At 32.6% G+C, this 14,387-nt stretch overlaps 1 protein-coding gene across 1 annotated transcript; it reads right to left on the bottom strand.

The window, feature by feature from the left end:
* Positions 1-2,858: 2,858 nt before the first annotated feature.
* LOC129877289 (small RNA degrading nuclease 1-like) lies at positions 2,859-8,485 on the bottom strand. The gene is made up of 12 exons (XM_055952770.1): positions 8,327-8,485; positions 7,588-7,767; positions 7,406-7,495; positions 6,725-6,793; positions 6,220-6,360; positions 5,978-6,094; positions 5,830-5,899; positions 5,512-5,612; positions 5,014-5,148; positions 4,825-4,932; positions 3,677-3,781; positions 2,859-3,539 (listed from the first exon to the last, which is right to left on the bottom strand). Exons 1-12 carry the CDS (start codon positions 8,357-8,359, stop codon positions 3,195-3,197), a joined length of 1,494 nt encoding a protein of 497 aa, XP_055808745.1. The 5' UTR covers positions 8,360-8,485; the 3' UTR covers positions 2,859-3,194.
* Between the last annotated feature and the right edge of the window lie 5,902 nt (positions 8,486-14,387).

Genomic DNA, 14,387 nt, shown 5'->3' with positions numbered 1-14,387 from the left:
CATACGGAGTAGAAAACCACACAGGTTTTAGTCTCCAAAAACAAAATATAGTTTAATCAGAAAAACAAAAATAACAATAATTTTCTTAAGATTGTTAGTAAACTGTATTGTAAATATTAAAACAGTAACAATAACTACTGAAAGTAATAAAACACGGAATCTAAAAAAAAATAATGTAAGAACAAAATCGAGCCCACTGAATGCACAGTGTGTCCTTAAGGAAATTATTTCACTCAACGTACCTGGGGTTTTTGGAATTTTTTCTTCCAGGATAGAACGATTTACTCACCAAAATAGAGATACTGCAAATTCTGGTGACTGCGAACCACTTGAAGGCTGTATATCACACAATTTTTAGGAAGTGCAGAAAGAAAAAGAAGAAGATGTTATTTCAGAAATTTCGTATGAAACATTCTAAGGATTAACAAATATATATATAGACTGTTTACACCTTTTAAGAAAAGACACTTGTTGGAAAAAGGTTTGCCTGTTGAGAAAATGTTTGCAACTTTTCAGACAAGGTTGCAACCTTTCAAAAAATCTGTTGAAAAAATGGAGGGAAATATTTTTAAATTAATCCGGGAAAAAAATGGATCGCGGGTCAGGATTTTTTCCCTTAATTAATTAAGTAAATAAATAATATTAATTAATTAAAATTTTAAAGGAAATTTGATCCAAAAATTGTATCAATTGACCAAATCCAAATCCAAAGCCGAGCGAGCGACGATGACGACAGCGCGAGGGGAGACCCTCTTCTTGACCCTTTAGCAACATGAGGAGTGTTTCTACTTTTAAGTATGAGATTTTTCCTTTCCACCACCTATGTGGGACCAAAGCTTATTTAATAAAGTAAGAGAGAACAAATCACTTTTCCCTCCACTTCTTCTCCCCTCAATTTCTCATTCAAACTATCAATTAAACCCAACAACTTATATATAAGTCAGTACACATGAATAATTCCAGTAATGTTCTACATGAATTATATCCTTGTTCATAATCAACACCAGTAAATATTCATTTTAGATTAAATTAGATAGCTTAATCATATCACTAAATATGTCAATTAATGTAACACAATTTTGAAACCTTACTAAGCTTTTGCTTATAAAGTAATTAATTACTAATGATGTTTGAGAAATGGATGGCAAAGGTTTAAGGTAAAAAAAAAAAAAGGAGGGTCATATAATCAGAATCAGAATTCTAAGAGATATATTTTTTATTGCTTAACTATAGTGTTTGTTTCTTGCATGGAGGGTGATGTCGTTTTGGAATTTTTGAAAAATTTTGTTGCTCTTTTAGTTCCAGTCTCCTATATATAATTTCTATTTCAATTTATTTGATTTATTTATTTATTTTCACAATATTTAAAAATTTTATGTACTCTCTTAAATAAGCCAAAGTCAAGATAAAAATAGATCAAACAAATTAAAACTGAAAAAATACATGAAAAAAATTAACCCTATATATAAAACAACATGTTCGTCCTCTATCAGTGTTTTCACGTCATTTTTCATATAATTTGATGTTTGCTTATTTTCTGCAAAATAAAATTTGTATACAGTCTACACTACTGCACTCTTAATACGGAGCAATTTAATTAGCTGCAGGAAACAATGGAGTCAACTTTCTCTTGCAAAGAGATAGCCTTCTTAATCACACCCTTTCTGCCCTCCCTAACACCAGAATCAACTCCACTAATGGAGTCCAACTTAAAAAGCAGAGACATCAACGTCTCATTCACCCGCAACCTTTCCCTTTCATCTCTACGGATCAACTCCGCGGTTTCTCCACATAAAAGCTTTCGCTCAATTTCATCCACCTCTTTTCGTATTGACATAATTCTCTTCACGTTTTTTCTCACCATATAACCTCTAAATACCTTCTGGATCCTTAAGGCTGAAGCGGACAGGTCAGGCGTCGCCTCATCAGGTTTATGAACTGTGGACGCCGAAACGGAGGCCCGATCGGGATCCGAACTGACGGAGTAAACCGGATTCTGGACAACCTTCGTCGCCGGCTTGATTCCGGCAGGTTTCTGATGGATCGATTGTACTGGTATTCCTCTCATGTTTGAGGAATAGCGAGGGCGAGCTGGGTGGGACCAATTGAAAGGAATTTCCATTGTTAATTTTGATCGGTTTGTTGAGATATATTTGAATATTTGATTGCTAAAGCGGTTAGGCTTTCTGGTATTTATGGGGTAGAGGTTGAAGCTGAATTTTCCAGAATTGAATATTCTAGAACTTTCGGAAGATCTTCTGGAACGATACAGAAAGTTCCTAAAACGGTTTGACGCCAATAACTTTAAAAAAGTAATATAGAGGGTGATTAATTAGTCAAATCCTTTGATTATATTAAGCTCCCAGAGAGTCACTATATTTGGGGTAAATCATTGTTGATTGCTTACCTAGAATTTTCTTATCTTCATTAAGAAAAAAAAACAATTAACACCTTGATTACGTGAAATACCATATATTTTATACTACAATAAAATAAATAAAACAAACAACTGATCGAGTTTCTAGCCAAGAATTCCATTGTTGATGAAATCAAGGCAGATCTTATTCATTGACAAATATTTTTTTTTGTTTTTTGTATTTTTTAACTTTTTGTTTTAAAAAAAAAAGAAGAGGAATAATCACTATAGGTAAGCAAGAAAGAATGATTAATGGTAGAGTAGATATTTTCAAGAATATCTCCAAGCTAACAACATCGATTAATATCAAATCTCATTATAGTGACGTTATTTGTTTGAATTTCATGGTTGCTATATAAGGTGATTTTATGTGTATAGAGAGACCACAAAAATAAATGAGGTAAAGAGGCCCACACAAACAAATCAAATAATACAGAGAAAATTGAAAGAAGATTAAATGTTCATAAGCTTAAAGAGATGGAACAAGTCAAGGTGAAAACAATGTTACCATTGATCTTGCCTACAATTCAGGAGGAAAAAATCAAATAAGTGAATCAAAAAAAAACTATCAGCCCTTCTAGTAAGACTCTTCGCTGCAGATGTGGTTATCATATTCAACATCGTACTTAGAGCACCAGAGAAAACCTCCATTAACAATGAGGGAGATTCTTCATCTGCTCTTTGACCTTCATGAAGTAAGCATAGGTCTCTGGTGTCGAAATAGTATTCGTATCTGTTTTCCAGTAGCAGGATGTTGCCCATAAAATCTATCGAAAAGTTACAATCCTTGTTTTCTCACAAGGTTAACAATGAGTTTGTTCAAGTTGGAGATTTCTTCGTCTCTGTGACTTAATTCTTTCTTTAGCCTCTCAATCTCCTTCAAATGAGTTTCACACTGATTACAACCTGCAGCAGCAACCTCCTTGAGTTCAGTACATTGGTCTTCTGTCCTCGGTTTCTTTGACTCTACAGCAGCCTCTTCATCTTCAAGTGACCTCTTCTTTGGTGTAAGCTCTTTATCTTTAGAATAATTATTGGTAGCCATCTTACGAACATACAAAGACCCTGATACACCGGAATCAAGATGAAATGAAACGAGCTTCTGTGGTCGTCCACCAGTATCCTAACAAAGACGGATAAACAAAAGTTATGACATGTCAGTTAAACTAGAGCACATATCTCTCTCATGTACACATTTGGTTTCTCTGATAGGACAATGCAAAGCCCTTTTGTACAAAGAAATCCTGAAAGTATACCAACCTTATCTTGGTTGCCTTCAAGCTTATCAAATGCCTCATTTGCCTCATGCTGATTTTTGAAGTTGACCAAAGCAGAATACTTGTCTGATTGCCCTTTTTTATTAGCCTGCCAGCAGATCATAAATGGAAAAATTAAAGTGTCATCAAGCGAAATTCAAACTAGAAAGTGATGAAGCACTGTACAGATTGCTTCTCAAACATCATTCGCGTGCAATTATCTTGACTATTGTTATTGTTTCCAAGGAAAACAATAGTTACTCTTAATTATTATATACAGAAGCACACAAAAATGAGAGGAAACATTGAATTGCTCTAAATTGCCAAGTCCGAAGCTTCTTTTTCCCCTGAGAGAGGAGCCGGGGGGGGGGGGGGGGGGGGGGGGGCAAAATTGCTGGTCCCCGCAATATACTAATTATAAGAGAACTACAATGCATAATTTTTTTAGTCACTAAGAGCATGATTTATGAAAATTAGTCATCAATCTAACTTAAAACTTGAACATCTTTGCCTCTAAACAAGATCTGTGAACTAGCATTTCGGGGTTGATTGACATGCTTTTTCATAATATTCCATTTCATTGCAGTTTTCATATTTGTTTGATCCATATAATTTAATTTGTTGAGTTGCACACACATTTTTCTCCATTTGTCTCTTTTTACATTAAATCTCGGGCCTTCATTGCGCTTAGCATTTCAAGTCTCAATTGACAGAAAAATTTTTTGTCACGTTTTAGCCTTTAATTATACTGCCTTTCACTTGCATCAAGCAGCTGCTTTGGCTTTTAAAAAACGTTGGCAATGACCCATGTCTATGGACTTGTTTACAAGCACGTATCATGTGTGGGTAACTGTGAACATTTGACATGTCCATGAGTAGCTTCTTGCAAATATTGGTGTATTTTGAAGAATTAGCACAAAGCATGAATACCCATGTCATACCAGTTTGGCACCGGTACATTAAGGCAATTGAAGGATCGATGTAACGTAAGGAATGACTATAGCATAAACCATTACAAAAACAACCAAACAAGAATGGGATTCTTCAATAATTGAATGTTGGCATATGCTTTAATAACCTAGTTCAGACTGCATAAAGATGTCATTCATCATTGATATGAGATGAGAGAAAAAGGCATGAGATTCTCCTAACCTTAACTTCCACAGTGAAGTCCCCAGGAATAACTTTGTGCAACTCTTGGCTATGAACAGCCGCTGGTATTCTATGGACAAGCAGCTTTGACGTCTCGGGCTCTTGCAACTAAATTATATGAGTAGATGACCATCTTATCAACCAGGAAACAAGGAAATGAAATTTAAAATAAAAGGCTCTAGACATTACCTCCTCACAAACCAATGGTACGATATTATCACCTCCGCATTCAAGCTTGGCAAGAACAAGTTTCATTGCAGTAAATGCATCATCTAGACAATTATGAGGAGAACCCATCTTTCGAAGTTCAAACCCTAACACAGACTATTTGGAAATAATTGTAAGTAACAATAGCATTGATCAAACAGAGCTTGTGATAAATAGTTTAATACTCATTAAAATCTTGCGCTTGTAAAGGAACCATAGTTGGAAAAAGAATAACAGCGAGACAAACCAAGAAAAGAATCAGTTGATAAATTGCAGCACACTTGTTTTTACCAACATAAAGAATCAAGTTCTTTAAGTGTTCAGATACAAGCATTTGAAGAAATGCCAGCACTTTAGAATTCCAAAATAGAATTGGAAATTTGGAATCCTAAGTGAGGGTTGGTATGGCCAACCATTCAACAGAGTGGACAGATTGTAGCATGGAAAGACATACCTAATAAAATAAAAAACACGGCTTACCTTACACAAGTTACTTAAAGAAGGTCTTCTATTAGAAGTTTGACCCTGATATTTGAATACATATGATGTGTCAATCACTCTTGCATGATCCATCTTCAAAGCTGTTAAGAGTGACATAACAGAGGGAAAAGCATGTTGTAATTCTCTAAAGAACAGCGAAACAAAAGAGAAAAGGGAATAGAAATAACATAAAAACCTGGGATACTAAAAAGAGACATGATCATAAAATCATGTCATTTCCAGTTACCAGTAGATACGCACCAGAGATTTAAATGTTAATAAAAAGAACCGACACATATGACAGAAGACGTAGCTTACCACGAAGATCATTGTGTAAACTATGGCCAATCAATATGGTTCCATGTGATAATAACTTCTTCATGGACGTCTGGATCATAGCACACAAAAGTTTAGACAAAGAAATTGTCAAGCGCTACTGGATAGCCTAAAGTGAAGAACTTTATACCTGTACATCAGCCAATGAACAAGAAACTCCGTCTAAATCTCCAGCAGTTATTCCAGTAATCTCAGTTCTGTAATCTGCAACTGGTTTGTTGGGATTCACAAATTCATTGAGTTTAACCTGCAATTTCAGAACCTCAGAATAACTTATGGTGACATTAAAAAAAGAGTTGTACTACATCAGAGATAAAGAGGCCACATTTTGCCATTTGTTATATAGCAGAAAGGTATAAATCCTAAAAATACCTCTAAATTACGGTCCACAGCACAGATTCTGACTAAAGCTTCAGTACCATCTTGGCAGAGGACCATTTCACAATCAATTGCAACCATAGCCTTTGATTGAATGAAATTAGACTTTTTACTCCTTTTGGTGACTAACCAGTCCTGTTCCCATGTATGTAGGTTGGGGTAAGAGAAATTTGGTTTTACAATAGAACAGCCAATTATACAATGCACAGATTCCAGTGCACAGAATTAATTTCACGAAACGACTATCACCAGTTCAGTAAACAAGCTAAATTAAAATGCATCTATAATTACCTGCAGAGGATCAACATGAGCAAGTAAAGAAGGAAATCATGAAAAAGATTCTCAAAACAAAATACTATATTTCAAAACAAACAAGCTGAACCTTGGGATGCAATACCTCCTATAAACTGTCAGAGATAACACTTCATTTATGACTTTTTCTAGAAATTGAACTTCTAAAGTAGACAATAAGAGAAGAAAACAAAAGGTAGTAACGAACCTCCTCGTGTGATGGAAATGAGTAATCTATCGGATATTGAGGGTGCTCAAAAGTTAGACGAACCAGTCTCTGCACTGCCACAATGTGAAGTTATTAAGTACCAAAGTGGTGAGATGCAATAATCATAAAGCTTCGTAAGCAGATACCAATTCAGCCTCTTCCTGGAAAAAAGAGTGGTTGGGGATCCGGATAGGAAAGATTTTTTGCTGTACAATTTATCTGAAAAGCACCTTCATTTGTTTTATTTTATTTTATTTGGATATCGATGATGTAAGGACTAGTTTGTGCATCTTGACTATACCCACTGAGCAAGTTGCTACAGTAATCCCATCCACCAAGGCTAGAACGAATGACTTCACAGCAAGTGTTCTAGCTGGTATTCACACCTGAGATCTCTAGGTTGTTACTTACACCCACATCTCAACTACTAGATCAACCCGGTGGAGATTTCTATTTAAAAATCAATTTTGAAACTCAAGAGAAAGTAAGATTAACTATATTATTAACAAGTTAACGACAGACTCCAGTTAAATACCAACAGAAAAAGTTATAAGACCTACCAGTTAACTGGAGATCAATTAGCTACTTTTGACCCACTTAAGCAGATTTCCCAACTATCTAAAAGAAAAAATGCGCTAATGTTGCAGTCATGATTAATAGCAGCCAAAATACATTGTTCACCTGTTCAGCAGATTCACTGTCTGGGGAACTTTTTTGGTGCTGCTCAACAGCATCTCGGTTTGAATGACACTGAAACACCTTATCAAAAAACTGCACAAGAAAGCAACATTCTAGTATTCACAATAACAGAGTCCTTTTATTTTAATTAAACAAAGGAAATCCAGAAGTTCATCTATAACCACCTTTAAGTCATCTTCGCTAAACGTCTTTAAAAATGCCAGCAGCACATCAACAGACCTCTTTGATGGGTCACTCAAGCTAACCCCAAGCTTCTTGTCATAGGATCTCAAGAAATCTTTCCACCCTCCTTTAGTTCCTCTCATCTCCCGCTTTTGAGCCAACTTTACGATTTCAGCAAGAACCTTTTTTAACATTCAAAAGGATAAAACACAACATCATTTCTTCTGAAGTAAAGTGTTAAAATCCAACCTATTACGCATACATTTTGAATTTGCACACTTAGAGAGCCCTAATTACTATATAATATGGATGGCATTAGTCTTACAATAATTGACCAACTCTACAGATTATGGCTCCTCTCGTAGAAGTAAACAAACCGTTTAACAAGATTTTGGTATCTAACTCCTTATACAAAAATCAGCATATTGGCAATCTACCATATAACTACTACTACAACAACAACATACCCAGGTATAATCCCACAAGTGGGGTCGGACAGTGTGTAAGAGAGGCTGTTTCCGATAGACTTACGGCTCAAAAAAGATGAAAATGTACTGTATTACCAATTTACCATATAACTAAAAGAAAAAAATTGCCACTGTATTGCCAAACAACAACATACCCACTGTATTTGTGGATTCTGGGGAGTATAGAGTATAATAGACCGTCGGCTCAAGGACACTGTATTACCAATCAAAAAAATAAGAAAAAATTGGCACTGTATTTCGATGAAGTGCTCACCTCTTTCTTTGCTGAGTCAAGCTTCGCTTCCATTCTGAATTACTGCGGAATTGAATAAAGTTGAGATCTTGCAGGGAAAAATTGATAATTTTTTCAGTAAGAAGGAAGGAGCAGGTGGATGGAAAGTAATTCTAGGGTTTATGGATTTGAGGGTTTTGGGATAGCCATGGTAGAGAGCTAAAAATGTTGACTTTGCACCCTAATATTTGTTTTATGTATACATTTGGTGTCATAAGTTTCCTTTATTGCAAAATCTTCACATAATATTTCAGAGAGTATCAGCCAAAACATAATCTTATCGATTTTCATACTTCACAATAACTCGGAGTTTAATCCCATAAAAATGATGAATCTTTGATCTGTAAATTCAATGAATGAATATCACTTCTCATTGATCTTGAATTAGATCGATATCATAAATAACAATATTTGAATTATCAAATTAATTCATCATCAAAAATTGGCAATTGAAGACTTATAGCTCATGCGTCAATTTTTTAAAGGATAAGTCAGAATACATGTGTTTTTGTATTTAATATGCTTTTATGCTTTCAATGAACTGCGGATTATTTAGAAGAAAAAAATGCATCAACTAAATAACCCTTTAAATTTCGTATTATTTACTCAACGCACACCTAAACTATTTGTAGTCCTGAGCATTTTCTTAAATTTAATTATTTGATAGTCTTTATTAGGACGATGACGTGACAAATATATGAATACACTCTTTTTTAAACGCGTGAAAATGAAAAAAAATAGAAAATTAGTTTTCAAATCGTTAATCGTCACACAGTCATATATTTGATCGGTTATATTAATTCAAGGAAATTTTCACAAATAGCTATTATAAGTGTTTTAATTATGCTATTTAGCTATAGTTTGCCTAATTACGCTTCCCATATAACTATAGTTTTGTTTGTTATGGTATTTTTATTTGTATATTTCACTTGCCAATATACAAACATGGTAATTATATACAAATATATATTTATACATTTAGGAGTTTTAAGAACTTCATTTGTATATTTTGCTTGCCAATATACAAACAAGGTAAGTACATACAAATTTTGTATTTATACATTTAAGAATTTTCAAAACTTATACAAATCAAATGTATAAACTAATCATATACAAACAAGATAATTATATACAAATTATGAATTTAAACAGTTATGATTTTTTCATAACTTATACAAATCAAATGTATCAACAAATGGTGTACAAATAGCTAGGACAAGATATATACAAATTTTGGATTAATACAATTAGGAACCAAACTATACAAATTAATCTGAACAATATACAAAACGGGAGCCGAATTATACAAACTAATCTGGAAAAAAAATTCAAAACGAAAAAAAATAGAGATTGAAACACGTTTGTGCGATTACCTGAATTTTGAATGCCATGATTTGGAGGGAAATTTGAAAATTCAAAATTCAAACTTGATGTGGATGAGAGATTTTAGGAGAAAATGGAATGAGTGGAGAGAAGATAGATAAATTTTTATTTGTATAAAATGGGTAAGAATCTGACTTTCTTGTGATTTTCTATACAAATTAGTTAGTGGGTCCCGAATTAAATTAAAAAAAAAACTAAATTATAGCCATGTTTGATAATTAGACAAAACTATAACTTAAATACATAATAACCATTAAATGTTTTGTCATTTCGCATAAATTTTTCCTCAATTCAATTGTGCATTTCTTCTTAATATACAATCCATAGTAAGAATGCTAGTTCCATTAGAATGGGCTTTTCGAATAGGCCTTCATTCGGCCCAGCGCTAATAAAGCTATTGTTCATACACGACAGTTGACAGTAAGCCCAACTATCTTAGCAAGATAATTAGCACAAATCTGACAATTTGGTATCATTAAGTTTTAGCACACTTGTATGTGATTTCTTATACTTCATATGCGTACTTGATAAAAATGCAAGAGAAAAAGAAGAAGGGTAAATGCTTATCCACACCTGGTATTTAAATCAAATAGTGTAAAGTTATTTTAGTTAAGTAAATTAATAAGTTGATGATGCATGTTAATTAATCATGTTAAGTGTGAAAGTCTATGTATAAACACATATTATGCATTATTGGCTTGATGGAAACATCAGGTGTAGATAAGTTTTTACAAAAAAAATAATAATAAAATAGTCCTCTTGTCATAATTCATGTTAAAAAGTTTGGAGTACGAGAATTAAAACACATAATTTTTACTATGAACAATGAGCATGTGCTACTATAACATATGTTCAATTAACTTAATTGGGAGCTAGGCCATGACAATCCTAAGGAGTTCATATACTTTCTTATATTCCCTTAATAGCAGTCTGTTTAAAATATGTTACTTTCATTGTTCATTTTTATTTGTTCATTATAATAAAAATAGATGTTCATAATTTATTTGTTCAATTGGAAAACTACAAGATAGTTTGCCATCTTATACTTATTTTATCCTTATTATTAAGTATTATTTATTTTCCAACATTTAGATAACTTAATAATTAAGAGTGATTCAATAAATTGACCATTTTATTAATTGTTTCTTAAGAATTATGCCAAATCAAACATGGCCAGAGAAAGTATATTTTAGATTGCTAGATGGGACAATTTTGTTAATGTTGTGTAATATACCACAATTACAATAAACTACAGTTGAAAAATAAAATGACAAAAATGAATAAATAATTCATTCAGACCGAGACGCTGAGATCTCTCTCTCTCTTTAAGGAGATTCAAGCTCACTGCGGCATAATTTACACCAATCCAGCAGTAATACTTTTGACTTGTCCCCTACAGAATACAACAACCCAACAAAGTTGTACAACTCAAGCAACTCCGGATTAGTTGAAGAGTCCAAAGCTCCACCAAAAGAATACCTTGCTTCAACATATAATTACTTTCTTTCACTATTTCATACTACAATATTTTTCCAAACTTAAACATATTTCATCTCATCTTATTTGACATGTATTTCACAAAGGAAGAAACACCATTATTTATAGGTGAGAAATTCTCCCTTGTATTGAATAGAAATAAAGTGGATAATAATATCGATAAATAAATGGAACAATTATGCCTTGAAAGTTATATATGTTACAAGGAATAATGAGGTAAAACATGGCTTAGTAGTTATATAAATTACACCAAGAATAATTGACCACATTCTTGTCAATTTATATCCACTAAAATATGCATTTAATATTTTATTTTAATAATAAAATGCATACACCAACGGTTAATATACATGTGACATGTGTAATGGCTTAAGTCCAAATATCTAGGTATTGTCTAATTAGACAATGTTTGGGATCTCATGATTTCATTCTTTTAAATTTTAATTTAAAAAGTGTCTCGAACATAGAATTCATAGCTTGCCCTTATCTGATCTCAAATTTTTCTTTCTCATTCATATGTGAGTTGAATATATCAAGCAAGCGACATGTTGGACCATGACTATAATCCGACTCATCTCCACCCCATCACCTGAATGATATTCTCTAGGCAGAATGTTGACATTATCATTGAATTTCTCTTACTAATATAATCATTGAATTTGACTGACTAGACTGTTGATATTTCTGCTTAATCCAATTTCATAATTAAGAATAGTAAAAGCCTTGCTTGAAAATTTGAATCCTATTAACGGTGAAGAGAAAAGTTGACTGGACTATAAATTAACTTGTCCCCATAACTTCTGGAGATAACTCTTTAACTGAAAAAACAAAAAAGTATACAGATTTGACCCTAGAAAGTTCTAATTGATAAAAAAAAAAAGCCTATAATTTAGAGTGTTTCATTACCTAATAATTATATATTAATTACGTTCATTTGTTATGAAGTCTTTTTGTTTATGTAAGTGTTTGAATCATTTTTTTAAGACAGTCTTTTAAGTTGTGACATTAATCATTTCTAAGAGAATTTTTTTCACTTTCATTAAAGCCACGACAGAAAAATGTTGTGACATAATAATATAGTGTAGACACCTAATGATGGTCTTTAATTTCACGTAAGATAAAAATGGAAGATTCTCAAGTACCGATCAAAAAATATTTAACCCAACAAGTTAAGTACAGCATTTCGAACTAACTAATGCACAACCTAGTTTCATTGCACGCAGGGAAAGAAGCCATATTGGTGTCAAGTAAATTTACATAATCAAACATAAAGATTGTGATAAAGTAGATGGCTCTACAATGCTAATTAAATTATTAACTAAAGAAGTGGAAGAGTATATATATAATAAGATTGTTGCCCATAATATATATCGATAATCTAAAAATTAGAATCGACAACCTGCTTTAACAAATCCAAGAATGTAATTTTTTTACAATAGCTATTAGAAATTAACTTACAATATGACTAAAATACTTTTTCTACAAAACTCAGTTTAATTTCTTATCTTTTTCTCTTTTATTTTCACTACAACTTCTTCATCACTGCATTTTTCTTTTGTTATTTTTTCTAATATATTTTATTTGAATCGAGGGTCTATCCGAAAACACAGCTTCTCTACCTACCTTCAGTAGATAGGAATAAAGTCGTGCATATACCATCTTCTCCAAACACCGTCCACTTAATTATAGAATTACATTATTGTTCATGTGTAGTCACTTTCTTATCTTGACTGACTTGATTTGAAAACTTTTATTTTTTTCTTCAAATGTGTTTTTTGGTCAAGAAATGGGCGGTTACTTGGTTCAGTGAATTTATTACCGACAGACAAATATAAAGATGGATTTGAGTGAGTGTTTTTTTAACAAGGCCATTTTGATTTCATCACACACATTTTTAGGCTTTATGGTTTACTTAAATCACGGCTTCAATTTTTCTGCCTAAATAACATCATTTGTCACTTCCATGATTTCCCTTTTACAAAGTTTGTTGTGTCCTAGTATGTTTTGTAGGTCAAAATTTATAACGAGAACTTTGGAACATGGAGCATTAAATTATTTGTCTTTGATAAAGAGATTGAAAGAATGAACTTTGTGATGGAGGTTGCATTGCATGCCCTGTCTTTGACTCACTTAAATAACATAACATAGTAGTAATAAAGTAAATAATTATGAGTTCAAAATTATATACCCAGAGGTTCGATTCTATGCGTTGTAATCCCTTCCCCAACCTCCACCCACCCCCAAAACAATAAGTAGATACATCATTAAGGAAACTTTACATTATCAGTTATTTTTAATTTGTTGTAGGGTCTTATTTTCAAAATTCTAAATCTTATATCGTAAGAAGGTCTATTATAGATATTCTTTAGATGACTTGAACATATAGAAAATCACTACCGTTGCCAGTCATGTATATAACATATATATACTCATTTTATACACATTCATTGTTACGAGAAAATAAGCATATAAATGATACTCCCTCTATTTTATTTGTATGACACTATTTCATCTATTTATATTTAAAAAATAATTTAAGATAATAATTTTTTTTAAAAGAAAAAATTATTTTTTAAAATCTAACTCCAATCAAGCATCAATACATAAATTAAAATAAAAAGAGTAATATGCATGCACCTAGCCACTTACCAATGATTATATTTCTAGATGTGGATCTCAAAGGTGGTGGGAGATGATTAGCAGCTTAGCTTTTAACTTTATGCATGCTTTAATTGATCCAAATTAAATAGAATGTGAATTGCCAACTTACCATATTCATCATGATGAATAAAAGAGGGTTTAAGGGGGGGGGGGGGGGAGGGGGGCACAAAGTACCATGAAAAAGAAGGTGGACTTTGTATAAAGAGCCAATTAGTGTAAGGAAAGAAGTGGATAGGCTCAAGTAGAGATGTTTGGTGGACACTAGACAAGCTCATGAGCTTCAGACAAAACATAGCTTCATAAAGAGAAACATATTAACATCGCTAAAGTCAGGTAACTACTATTACTTCTTCTTCAGACTTGTGGTCAAAATCCTGACGATTATCATAATTTAGGAGTTCGTTTAGATATGCGATTTCATATCGTGATATGAAATCAGCATTTGGATATGTTCTTTTATTCTGATTTTATCTCATATTTTCATATCATGAAATGAAATCTT

The sequence above is a fragment of the Solanum dulcamara genome, chromosome 12 (genome assembly GCF_947179165.1).
Source record: "Solanum dulcamara chromosome 12, daSolDulc1.2, whole genome shotgun sequence".
In the NCBI taxonomy this organism is placed as follows: domain Eukaryota; kingdom Viridiplantae; phylum Streptophyta; class Magnoliopsida; order Solanales; family Solanaceae; genus Solanum; species Solanum dulcamara.
Note: the sequence above shows the minus strand (reverse complement) of the source record. Positions and strands in the feature narration are given on the sequence as shown.

Coding starts and splice junctions, on each gene's coding strand:
- LOC129877289 (XM_055952770.1), bottom strand. CDS start 8,359: ATGGAAGCGAAGCTTGACTCAGCAAAGAAAGAG. Junction 7,768..8,326: donor TTGACTCAGCAAAGAAAGAG/GTGAGCACTTCA, acceptor ATGTTAAAAAAG/GTTCTTGCTGAAATCGTAAA. Junction 7,496..7,587: donor TTAGCGAAGATGACTTAAAG/GTGGTTATAGAT, acceptor TTTCTTGTGCAG/TTTTTTGATAAGGTGTTTCA.